This window comes from Pezoporus occidentalis, unplaced genomic scaffold, assembly GCF_034315485.1.
Source record: "Pezoporus occidentalis ecotype Australia unplaced genomic scaffold, CSIRO_AGI_Poc_V1 ctg18, whole genome shotgun sequence".
Classification (NCBI taxonomy): domain Eukaryota; kingdom Metazoa; phylum Chordata; class Aves; order Psittaciformes; family Psittacidae; genus Pezoporus; species Pezoporus occidentalis.
The window spans coordinates 10,233,143-10,246,017 of record NW_026913640.1 but is presented as its reverse complement, the minus strand read 5'-3'; the positions used below and the strand labels follow the sequence as shown (position 1 = coordinate 10,246,017).

Sequence of the window (12,875 nt, the reverse complement as noted above, 5' to 3'; positions counted from 1 at the left end):
TAAGTTGTTGCTTAAAGGGAATTGGATGTTAATGGAAATGAGGAAAACACAGAACAGCAGTTAATGGGAAATTAGGTCACAAGATTTAAACTTTCATGTTGAAAATCAAATCTGCAAACTTTGAGCTAATTTAAAAAAAAAATAATGTTATAGTAATCTAAAAAAGGTATAAAACCATTGTGATTTGTATATTTAAGAGAGAAATTGAGTGAAGCACTAGTAATCTGTAATTACTTTTCAGGCGTACAAAGCAGTTGTGAATGATGCTACAATATTTAAACTTGAATTGCCATTGAAGCAAAAGGGGTAAGACATGCAAACTTCAATTGAATCGAGATTTTAAAGTTGTTGAAAGTTTGAGCTTCTCTTAAAATGCCTTCAGAAAGTAACACTGTGTTTAAAAGTGCTTTGTGGTTTTTATGTTACGGAATTTCAGATTCCTTATCATCCTCTGGTAAGACTCTTCACACGGCAGTGGATCAGTGAATAGCAGCCTGTTTAAACTCAAGTTTATTTGCAGTAACTAGGGATCTATTCTTTTATAGTAGAGTAATAAGTCAGCTTGTTAGCTTAATTAAACAATACCTTCCCAAGTTATGAATTCCAAAAACCTGAGCTGTATAACTGCTGCAACTTCAGTAGAAGCCTGAGGGAAAATAGAGGCAGTAATCTTTATGGGAATAACTGTAGCAGATTAATCTGTAACTGTCCAGGAGCTGTTTCCTACCTCCTCTTACACCAGCTGAGAGTGTGGCCTGGCTGGGTGTTACATTTTTGTTTCAATGCAGGATTAACCAGGTTAGTTTAAACAACTTGCAGTAGATTAGCAGGCTCGTGAGACTCCGAAAGGAAAACCATGCTTACTCTGGCCATTCTTCTAACTCAGCCAAGAGAATGTAGCAGACAGTTATTTGATTGTTAACACCTAATATGTGGTGTGCACTTGGGTAAGAATTTGTATATATTTAGGTGGTTGGGGTTGCTTATATGTATAGTCTGATTTGGTCAGAAATCCCTGGGAGCACATTGTTTAAATGAGGGTTCTGACTTGTATTAACCAAAAGACCACTGATCTGCTTTTACTCCAAATGGTATTTAGGAGGGCAGAAGTCACTAGACTGCAAGCTGCTTCCTGAATTAAGAAGGACAGGTTGTCTGAAGAGATACGGCACTGTCTACACTACTTGATGGCAGGGTGGGAGTATGAGCAAGAACACCAGTTCCTGAGAATCCCTACAACTTGCCTATGATTTTACTTGCTGCCTTTGGTTTGGGCCCTTAAGAGTAGCAGTGTAGTTGGTGCTGTCTGACTCTATAAATAGGGATTGGTCCTTGGCACTGTTTTATTCACCAGTCTAGACACGGGTGCAGAACACAACCTTGTGCTTGCATGTGCATGCATTTTGAGGAACAAGTCTGTCTACTGTAGCATCTTCTTGCTTAACTTTAACCTGCTTTTAATTTCCAAGCAGCCAGCCCGCTTTTATACCTGTTCTAAAACAATTTTATCCTGTTACTATATGACAGATGTGTTGGGCTTTGCAGTCTGTGAAATGCAGTGCAGGAAGCTGTTCTTGGGACTTTCCTTGGAGCATACTGACAGGATGATGGGAGCTTTTCAGTGCTGCAGTTATTAATCCTTTACTGGAACATTTACTGCCACGCAATGTTTAGTTGTTTCAAACTGTCATTTCAATGTAATCCCTCATTGTTAGAATTCTAAAATTAAAAGTTGTCTGAAAATGTTTGGTAGAATTTATTCTTTCAAGGAGAAAAGGGAGTTTTCCCTAATTTTTTATTAGTTTAACAAGGATATGAATTCACCACCAGGATCCTTGCCAAGGTGATCAGGAAAGAGTGGTCTGTCTTGTTGGCAGTGTGACTACTCTGGAATAGCAAGATTTTATATGTTTTGAAGATACGTTTTTCTTTTTTTTTATTTAGTGTTGGATTGAAAACACAGCCTGAATCCAAATGCCCTGAGCTTCTTGCTAATTACTGTGACATGTTGCTAAGAAAAACACCACTAAGCAAAAAACTAACCTCTGAAGAAATTGAAGCAAAACTTAAAGAAGTGGTATGTTTTTGCTTTCTACTTCTTGATTATTCTGAAGAATGGATTTGCGTTATTTCATTTTGTGGGTGGAGGCCTTGATCTTCAAAAACAGTTATGCAAGGTGTAATAACAGGGGAAAGAGATTATTATGTCATTCAGTGTATGTGTGTTTAAAACCTGTAATGCAGACAGTGTTTCATGTCTCTGTCAGATCACAAACTGAACATGCTAAATTAATGCCTGTATCAGACTGTCATGTATTACAGTAACTAATATTAGTTAGAAAATAATACAGGAGACTTTTACATACCAATGTCAGTGTCTTTTCTGATTTAAGAGAAGGCTCTTGATGGTTGGCAAATGAAGAAATTGGAGGTGTGGTGAGAGATTCATAACTGATGTCTCTGAAAAGTATTAACACAGTTGCTCTTAAGGCAACATCAAGTAGCCTTTTTCTTCTTCATAGTCTACAGTGGCATTAGATCAGCATTCAAAGATTTGTCTGATTGATAACACAAATATATTAAAATCTACTTTTTTGACAGCTTTTGGTCCTTAAATATGTACAGAATAAAGATGTTTTCATGCGGTATCACAAAGCTCATTTAACAAGACGACTGATATTAGATATATCAGCTGATAGTGAAATTGAGGAGAATATGGTGGAATGGCTCAGAGTAAGTAGCCTGACATCTTTCTTTGGTTGTGCCTCTTGTTGTGGTACTAATTCCCACTCTTAAACTCTTGATATCCCTCTTGCTTAGGTGAGTTCTATCTTAAACTGCAGGCTACTTAGGACTACTTCTACTTCTGTTTCATTGCAGTACTTCCTGAAAGCAAAGGTTTAGCTCTTTTCTAAAATAATTGTTAATCCTAATAGTGATAGTGATAATTTGAAAATATTTCACATCTGATTATCTGAAGGCTTTATATATTCTGTATGCAAATGAGCAAAATGCAGAGTACTTGTGTAGATGTGTAAATTAATTGGAGATGTGTTCTAATTGTGAAATTGAATGTAAATCAGAATGATTTGCATGCCTCATGATCCTTTCAAATCTCCGAATTCCTTGATTCCTTAATGCATGCACATGCTTTTCAGCACTTGGATTTCTTTAAAAGAATCATCATATGCCCTGAAGGGGTAACTAGCTATGACCCATGGGGAAAAAAAAAAAAAGCCCTTTATATTGCATTGCATTTATATTTCTGTTGTTGATACCTGTGTACTTTCATGCTCTTCATTTTTTCTTTTTAGTTTATTTTTCAAGTAAAGCTTTTTGTTCGTAGTTGTCTGTGTCATAGTTTAGTGTTCTGTTTGTTTGTACAGGAAGTAGGAATGCCAGCAGACTATGTAAACAAGCTGGCTAGAATGTTCCAGGATATCAAAGTGTCTGAAGACTTGAACCAAGCCTTCAAAGAAATGCACAAAAATAATAAACTTGCTTTACCAGGTATGGTTTTCACATGATTTGCTAATTTTCCTTGCTCTTAGTGAAAAATAATTCTGTTGAATATTGAGTTAAATCAACCATGGGTTGACCGTAGCCTTTAGGGCATTGTTGCCCCTAGATTGAAAGTGTCTGTAGACTCTACTTTCTCTTACACTTGACACTAGAGATATATCATCATTATCAGTAAGTTACTGTGGGTTTTCATTATAAACAATCTTGTAGATAGATTCCCTACTCCTGTAAATAAATTCCAAGCAGGGGCTTGAATCAGTATCAACCAGGTGAATGCCTGAACTACTCCCTTCTTTTATGCCCTCATCATTCTTCATGAGTGCTTCATGCTGTGCTCCTCCTTTATCTGCCAGCAGGAGAGCTGGATGCACGCTATGAAGAGCTTAAATCACATTTCTGAGATTAAATTTCACTGATGAGAGAGGCTGAGGAACATCCAGGTTTGGACCTGCTACTGCTGAAAACCCTTGAGCAGTGCTTACAAGCATCAGCTATAAAGCTGCTTCAGGGCTTAAGGAGCTTTGCAGAGGCAAGGCAAAACAACAGAGATTCCAATCAGCGTTGCTGGCAGAAAGCCAGCAGTGATAGATGGAGTACCCTCATGTTTAAGTAGGTGACACCCTGCAACTTTCTGAAAACTTGGTCCTCCATAATTGTATTTAGAGTAGGAAAAAAATGCATTTAGTTACTTTGTTTTGTCTGTCTCTTATACCTGGAGAGTCACATCACCCAATGTTGTCTTACAGCTGACTCTGTGAATATTAAAATCTTAAATGCTGGCGCCTGGTCCCGAAGTTCTGAAAAAGTGTTTGTCTCACTGCCCACGGAGCTGGAGGATCTCATCCCAGAAGTTGAAGAGTTCTATAAAAAGAATCACAGTGGTAGAAAACTGCACTGGCACCACCTCATGTCTAATGGAATTGTAAGTGTGTAGGTTTTGATGTATCAGTCTCAATGACTGTATTTTCTGTGTATTTATAATAGTAAGAAAGCTTGTGATCTAGAAAGGCTTATATGTAAAATTGTCTTTCTGTTCACAGATAACATTTAAGAACGAGGTTGGCCAATATGACTTGGAGGTAACAACATTTCAGCTAGCTGTGCTGTTTGCATGGAACCAAAGACCTAGAGAGAAGATCAGCTTTGAAAATCTTAAACTGGCAACTGAACTCCCTGATGCAGAACTTAGGAGGACTTTATGGGTATTTCCCTTTCTCTTCAAACAGATTGCTGCTTGGTTTTGGAGTTTTTTCCAGTACTATGAAATACTGGATTAGTATTTTTAAAGCACTGTCAGATGAGGCTTTGAAACTGAAATGTGAATACCTTTCATGCTAATTAATCAGTTGTGACAACGGTTCCTCGCATTGCTGCTGAGCACACAGCCTTTACATTAACGTGTTTTCTCTACCCAGTATTATCTAACTTAAGTTTTTGGAAACAAAAGATCCTTTTGACCATATACCGACTAAAGCACACAGTTATGATTGTGGTTTGTGGAGTTGGACTGGTCTAACTCGGGGAAATCAGCAGCACCTGATAAATGTATGTTGCTTTAAAATAACTTCAGTGTTCGCTCTCTCAGACTTTTAATCATTTAGCTCAAGAATAAAGAGAGAAATCACGTAAGTCAGACTTAACACCACTTCGGTAGCTGTGAGTTCCTGCATTTTGCTGCTTTCTGTGATTGTAATTTATGCTAACCTATTTCAGAAGAAGATTGGGTAAACTGTGTCTGCTCTCTGGTTTTATCTTCATGTTGCCCTCTAGCAGCTGCAAACAGCTGTGTGGCTTCCTCACTACAGTCTGCACAGCAGTGATCTGTGTTCTTAAAAAGTAATTTTTTAATTTGGAAAGTCTGGTGTTTTATTTTCATTCTTTCCCCCTCCCTTTTCTCTGTAGTCTCTTGTAGCATTTCCAAAGCTGAAACGTCAGGTTTTATTGTATGAACCTCAAGTCAATTCACCCAAAGACTTTACAGAAGGAACCCTCTTCTCGGTGAACCAGGAGTTCAGTTTAATGTAAGATGATGTTTGAAAAGTAAAATAACAATGTACAATTTTATAACTAGAGGAATTCACTTCAAGTTAACCTTTGCCCTTGACAGCTTCCAAGATTCAGCTAGACACATGCTTTGCTGCCCTGTCCTCGCTTAGTTTTGACAATAGTCATGCTTCAAGTAAGTGGCTGGACTAGCTGACCTCCAGCAGCCCCTTCAGACACGTGTTTCTATGATTCTATCTCTGAAATAAAATGTCTTATAGGGTCACTTAGCGATCAGGTGCAAAGTTGGAGGCTTTGCTGTCTTCCTGTTCTAATGAATTTCCAAAGAAAGTGGTATGTTAAAAAAAGGAGTGAAACTGCATAATAATATTTTATGCTGTCAAAAGCAGCACTAGAGGAGTGTCCTTATTTCAGTGAGAATTGCAGTGCTCTCTTACTGGTGCTTTGAAATCCCTCAGAGCATAAGGTAGTATAAAGAGAGAACATCTGAAGTGTAAAAACTACATTCAGCATGTTTTACTTTGATTTTTGCTTCTCTTTACTATCAGTGACTATGATTAGAACTGGCTCCTTGCTAGTAGTCTTAGGATCTGGGCCTCATTCTCGGTAGCAGCTGGACCTCTGGATCTGTGGGAAGAGAAAGGGGTGACAAATCTGCTTTCTTGGGGTTCAGTTTCTTGCCCAGAGCCGTGATGTTTGTCTGTGTCATCAGGATCATGAGCTTTAGGAAATGATGGGAGGGAATGACAGAAGAGACAGGCTGTACAGAAAGCTTGTGGGTAACCCCACAAGAAATGGTGTCAGCTTTCTTTGTTACAGCTGCTGGGTTTTGGCCGTTTTTTCTGCTAGACAGACAGTTCTTTTGATGGACCATTAACCAGTCCATTTTCCTAAACTTTGTTTTAAAAACTTCCTCCAAAGAACCCTAGTTTTCTATCATTAAATCTAATTCTCTGAAATGTTGCCATTTAACACAGTCCTGGTAACTTTTCCACTTTGCGCGCTGCCAGTTTCAGCTGATGGACTTTTTGATACTGGCATATTCAGGTTTTTATCATCAGAGACGCTGCCATTGAGCTATGATCCAGCCATCTCACAGCGGCAATGCTGATAGCCTGTAAATATCTGATGTGTGATGGCACTTCTTGCTGCTACAGTTTCACTTTGACAGGAATTCCTTCATTAAAAATGTATTTTTTGCTTATTTTCATACAATACAACTCTTTCAGAAAAAATGCTAAAGTTCAGAAAAGGGGCAAGATAAACTTGATTGGTCGATTGCAACTTACTACAGAGAGAATGCGGGAAGAGGAGAACGAAGGAATAGTCCAGCTAAGAATATTACGAACACAGGCAAGTAAACTGCTAGAGGAACATAGAATGACCCTGTTTCTTTCGTTGTGTTATCATTCCTGCATGCTTTCCATGTTTGAATGTTGATGTATGGAACATGCTTTTGAATCCCATTGGAAGTTACCTTTGCCATTTAGCTTAGAGCCTTTGTGAGCACCAGATTTTTGCCTGTGTGTTTGTGCACTTGTAGTTGTCAGCCTCTTGGTCTGATGTGCGAGGGCATAATTTTTAAAGAGGACAAAGCAGATTCAAAGCAAGCTGTACAGCTGTGTGTGGTTGTGGGTGTCAGCAGCAGATGGTAAAGTTGACTAACCTGAGCCACCAGCAGGAGCAAACAGTCCTCTTGGTCTTGAGATCTCTGATTGCTTTGTATGAAGAGAGTAGAGTTATCTGAGAGATGGGATCACACTTTATAGTAGCAGTATGAGTTTTTGAGAGGCCCTGTCTTTAGAGGGAGGCTTTACAAGTCCGTCTTAGACATACAGACTGCAGCTTCCTTCTCTGTGGTTGGTTGTAATTGAGTCAGGTCTTTTGAGCTGACGGTTCTAAAAAAATGATTTATTTTTTTTTCTAGACATCAGAGATTATTACCTATCTTGGAGTCTCAAAAATTCATCTTACCTTCAAATGCAGGTCTAGTCAGTCAAATTAGATTCCAGGCCATGCACCGTGTGGATTGTAACACCTGACTCAACATCTTGGCCATACTTGCTGGAAATGGCTACTTCTGCTCAAAGACTGAATTAACATTAGGGTTTAGTGAGTAATTCACGCTCTAGGTATAAGATTTAACTACAGATGTGACTGCACTTACATCTCTTGCATCTTGCAAGTGTTCATTTCTTTTCCTTAATCAAATTCTTTGAAAGCGTATCAGTATCTACTTAGGCTAAGAAAGGCAGCATATGTCTGATTTTTGTTGAAAAAATACAGATTTCCTTGCTGCCCTGCCTTACCAGGAGCTCTCTGACAGTGTTCAAGGCCAGGTTGGACAGAGCCTTGGTTGGCATGGTTTAGTGGGAGGTGTCCCTGCCCATGGCAGGGGGGGTTGGAACTAGATGATCTTAAGGTCCTTTCCAACCCTAACTATTCTATGTTATGGTCACTTTGTCACTTCACCCAGGCATTTTGAAAAGCATACTCATTTTTCCTGTTGTTCCCCCCAGGAAGCTATCATCCAAATAATGAAAATGCGGAAGAAAATTACTAATGCCCAGCTTCAGACTGAACTGGTAGAAATATTGAAAAACATGTTCTTGCCACAGAAGAAAATGATAAAAGAGCAAATTGAGTGGCTTATAGAGCACAAATATATCAGAAGAGATGAGTCGGATATCAACACCTTCATATATATGGCATAATTGGAGGACTCTGCGGGATGCTGAGGACACAGCCAGAAGGGTGCTTGGACAGACAGCCGCACCAGTTGTGCTGCAGAAGGACTTGTTTTGACTTTCGTTACGCATTAAAATCCCTGCCTTACCTTACAGAGGACTATATTTTGCCAATCTCATTCAGCTAGCATGATGGCATTCCCTTCATGTTGCACACTTTTAACAGCATGCTGTTTTGTGGGAAACTTGCATTCATGAAGAGCCCATTGTGAACTTTTTAAAGTAGATTTGTTTTACACCCACCAGGAAGAATACAGGTTTGGGTTTTTAGATGACCAGTACTTGCACAAGGAAAAACTATTCAAATATTCATGCACTGAGGAACTGCTATTAGTTTTGTTTTGGGTTTGGTTTTTTTTTGGGGGGTGGGGTTTGTTTTTGTTTTGTTTTTTAATGCAATTAGGACTAGAAGTAGCACTTTCACTTTTGTGTTTTGGATCAAGAGAATAATGTACTGTCTACCTTTGATCCTTTTTATGTAATAACATTTGAGAGACACAAACACATGCATCACAACTGATATGTATTTGTTACAGTTAAAACCTGTTGGCTAGAGCAGTGCTTCAATCTAGTAACTGGATTTTAAAAATTGACACAGAAGTCACATAAAAGTAATTCCAAGTCATGAGTGATATTTTTCCTTAAGCAAGCGATCATTGTTTTTAAATTGTTTGCTGTAAACACGTGGATATACGTTATTTGTTACCTGATTTGGACAGGTGTTTGCTACAATCCTTTTTGGGAAGGTAAAACTTTTTCTCTTCACTCTGAAAGCAGTTTTCATGGTTGGGCCTGCTATACCGAGCAGAAATATTAAGTGTATTTACTTGTACATTTAATATTTGTATTCCAGATATTTAAGTATGACTACATATACCTGAATGCATTAAAGAGTAATTGATGCACAACTACCCCAGAAAGAAAGTAACACTTGAAGATCTCTGGACTAATTCCTCACTGGTAACTTCATATACATGCAAGGTTAATACTGTTGGGCTGGTTTCTTGCTTAGAAGTCAACATCTTTATATGAAAAACCCTCTGCTTTTTATTTTTGAAACTGGCAGGGTAGGAAATACAGTTCTAATGGAAATGGTAAAAAAACAAGGAAAAATACCTTGTTTAGTGTATGCAGAGAGAGTGCCAAATATGCATCAGGAATTTCAGCTTTTTAATGTTACCTCTTCTATTTTCAATCATCTGAAGTAGTCGTTTGGCACTGCCTTGCCTCTCTGCTCCTCTGAAATGTCCCAGCATGTGCTGGACTGATAACACGAGTCACTGGAGCAGAGTTGCTGTCTTGGGACAAAAGGTAAGTTGCGCTCTACTCGGTTCTGTATGAATATTCTTCTATAAATCACAAGTGTGCAGAATGTTTTTTAATTAACCAGTTCAAGTACAGTATCTAAAAGTCTCATCTTCTTCAATGGAAAGGGGGAAAAAGACACAGTTAACTCCAGTCAAAAAGGAAAACCTTCCAGTTGGTTAAGAGGAGTTTTGCTTTCACATGGTTTCATTAAAGTGTACAGTAAAAGTGGCTGGACAGCAGACTCCGCAGGGGTGGCTGTTTGGACCCTTAAACAAGCTACACGCTCTACTACTAATGTAAATGCTAGTGTGACTGCCCAAGAACAGTGTGTACGTGGAGATCTATTTGAGTAGGAGGGGTTTGGTAGTGCAGGTTTGAGAGAATGAGAGATGGAGAGAAACCGAGACCTGGCCAGTTTCAGTTGATTGAAATCCGACAGCTTATGTTACATGCTTTTATGGTTACTCAAAAATAGATGCTGTTTAAAACTACTGCATCTTTTTATGTTGACCCTATGGTGTTGCAGTTCAGAATCGAAAGCAAGTGGTGCTCTGTATAGTTAACTGGTAAAAACTGTTTGAACATTAGGAAACTCTAATAAAAGACCCTGCTGCAAGACTTTCAGTCTTTGTAATTTAGAAGTAATAAATGCTCACTTGGGATTACTGGGGGAAGACAGGACAGTCTGAGCACACTCTTCAACATAAAAATTCCAGCCCTTAACCAGAGAACAAGAGGTGTGAAATTGTCATGCAGAAAGAGCTTCAAAGGGGATGATGCCAATTTTGAAGCCATTGATTTAGATTTGAGAGGTGTTTAAGAGGCTGCATCTCATATAGCTGTCAAGGGAGCCGGAGTGTGTGCAGAAAGCAGCAGGTTGCTAAAAGCTAAAGAGCTGCATGTTCCCTCAACTGATAAGTATGAACCAATATAACCTAATCTCTACATTTCTCAACACCTGGGATGCAGAAATAGAATTGGTAATGTGCCTATGACATGATTGTTTTTCTTTATACCAGAAATAGATGTCGGGTTTTTTATTGACTCTTGAGACTCACACCAGCAAATTTGTTCAAGATGCAGAATCATGTTTAGCATCATTCATCAGGTCACTTTCACCAATATGCACTTAAAACTAGTATCACCTGGGGCACAGGAAGATATGTGGGGTAAACTATTCTTTTGGGGAGGGCAAAGTTCAGACCTAAATGAAAATGAACTATTGTTCACTTGCAATATGGCAACAACGCACTTTTAAGGCTGCAATTTTTAGCTATGAATATATATGTCCAAAGACCTAGCTTAAAGAGGTGCTGCATCTGAAAAGCATGTTGCCATGCACACTGCCACGGTGAATAGCTATGGAATGAAATCTGGTGTAGAAGAGAGGAGCAAAAAAATCATTTTTTTATGGGTTTAATTAAGAAATACTGTTAAATCTTTCTCTGTCCCAACAACTTGATGAGAATCTCAGTTTCGATTCTGAAGTCTTCCATTTTCTCTTTCCATAGTCGGTGGCCCTCCCTTCTGTTCCTACTCATTTGTCTTTCATTTGTTATGACTGTAATGCCATTGCGTTTCCAAAAGACAATGTGACTTTCTCGTTTTCACCTTTTTAACTGATTCCAAATGTTCTGAATGTTCACATGTTGCATTTAGTTGCATTGGGAAGCCATTGTCCTGTAAAGTGCAAATTTTAGAAATGCAGTTGGCACACAAAAAAAGATTTGATAGTTTTACAGAAAGATTTCCTATCTTGAACTCTCAACTGTTTTCTATTGTCATCAAAATGACTGGGATGCTATCTCTGTAATTCTTTGAGGTCATATTTGTGAAATAAACAACACCCGAGAGCTCTCCTGTCATATACACTATATGTAGTCTGGAGTGTTGAGCAAACTTGAGTTCCTGAGTTGTAATATCTATCTACGTATGGTATTTCCAATTTTGAATGTGTGCCACTACCAAGATAATAATGCTGTACGATTTTGAATGGTGGTAGTTTCTGTATGGCAGTCCAGCTGAACTATTTTGATGTACTGCTTAATTTTTGAATTTTATTTTTTAAGTTGTATAATTTATTTTCTTGCAAAATAAAAATGTAATATAAAAGACTGTTCATTTAGTGAGCTGGTTTGGTGTCTTCCCCTGCAAAAGTTTTAAGTCTAGTTCAGGTGCTGCTCCTGCAAAATGCTACTGTATGAAATTTGCCTGATTCCAGGTCCCCAAGTCTCTTATGATCAGAGTACTAAAAAGAAAGGTAAAGACTTCCAGTTCCTTTCTTGTTCTGAATTTTCAAGTACTTGAGGTTATATGTAGAGCTATTTAGTCTTCCAAATTGTATTTAAAGATGAGCTGTAGTCTTTCAACTCAAGCATATCACAGCCTGCCGTGCCAGAACAGTAGACAAACAGCGATGTGGGGCCAGTCGATGGCCTGACTGGTGCTTTCACTGTAATGAAATGTAATGTTTCTTCTCTGACTGTCCTTGCCTTTCAATGTGAATCTGTTCTTACATTTCAACTCCTTTTCTTTTTTCCAGAGCGCACCAGCTGCCCACAGTGGTTTGTGCTTTCTGGTATATGTGAAGGTTAGAACTACTTGTACAGGATACAAAGCTATTTTTGGGTGGCTGTTCTGTTCCTGCAGGCAGGACGTTGATGGGGACTGACATTATTTTCAAAGGTGTGTTTAGTCTGTTAGGGCAGTGTGGTCTTTCTGAGCAATGGTTTTCCAGGTGGAGTTGTTCTCTAGAAGTACGCCACTTGCCACAGGAGTTCCTTAGTGGAATCAACTCCTACCAGTGGAAATTTATCACTATTTAGGTAGAATCATTGACCTAAGTATGAAAAAAAAACGCCCAAACCCTAAACCTGCTTCATTCTTCTGACAAACCAAGAACATGGCTTGTTTGCTTTCTCTCTGCTTTACATGTCAACATAGAACCATCAAGTCATTTCGGTTGGAAAAGACCTTTAATAGTGTCAGGTCCAACCATTAACCCAGCATTGTGAAGTCCACCATGTCCCTAAATGCTGCATCTACACGTCTTTTGAACACCTCCAGGGATGGTGACTCAATCACTTCCCTGGGCAGCCTGTTCCCGTGCTTGACAACCGTTTCTGTGAGGAAATTTTCCCTAATTCCCCTGGCACAACTTGAGGCCAGTTTGCCTTTTCCCTATGGCTTGTAATCTGGGAGAAGAGACCAGCACCACCTTGCTGTATGATATGGTCCCCTCTGAGCCTCCTTTTCTTCAGGCTGAACAACTCCAGTTCCCTCAACTGCTCCTCA

The 12,875-nt window shown here is 38.9% G+C and overlaps 1 protein-coding gene across 1 annotated transcript in view; it reads left to right on the top strand.

Moving 5' to 3' along the window:
- The window catches only part of CUL5 (cullin 5), a 32,529-nt gene extending 20,833 nt beyond the window's left edge, over nucleotides 1-11,696 (top strand). Inside the window, exons 11-19 of the mRNA XM_062615352.1 lie at nucleotides 242-306; nucleotides 1,945-2,077; nucleotides 2,602-2,733; nucleotides 3,387-3,510; nucleotides 4,269-4,444; nucleotides 4,563-4,724; nucleotides 5,425-5,543; nucleotides 6,756-6,883; nucleotides 8,050-11,696. Coding sequence (XP_062471336.1) covers nucleotides 242-306; nucleotides 1,945-2,077; nucleotides 2,602-2,733; nucleotides 3,387-3,510; nucleotides 4,269-4,444; nucleotides 4,563-4,724; nucleotides 5,425-5,543; nucleotides 6,756-6,883; nucleotides 8,050-8,240 — 1,230 coding nt within the window. The 3' untranslated portion in view covers nucleotides 8,241-11,696. The remainder of the gene's footprint in view (nucleotides 1-241; nucleotides 307-1,944; nucleotides 2,078-2,601; nucleotides 2,734-3,386; nucleotides 3,511-4,268; nucleotides 4,445-4,562; nucleotides 4,725-5,424; nucleotides 5,544-6,755; nucleotides 6,884-8,049) is intronic.
- The last annotated feature ends 1,179 nt before the right edge of the window (nucleotides 11,697-12,875 follow it).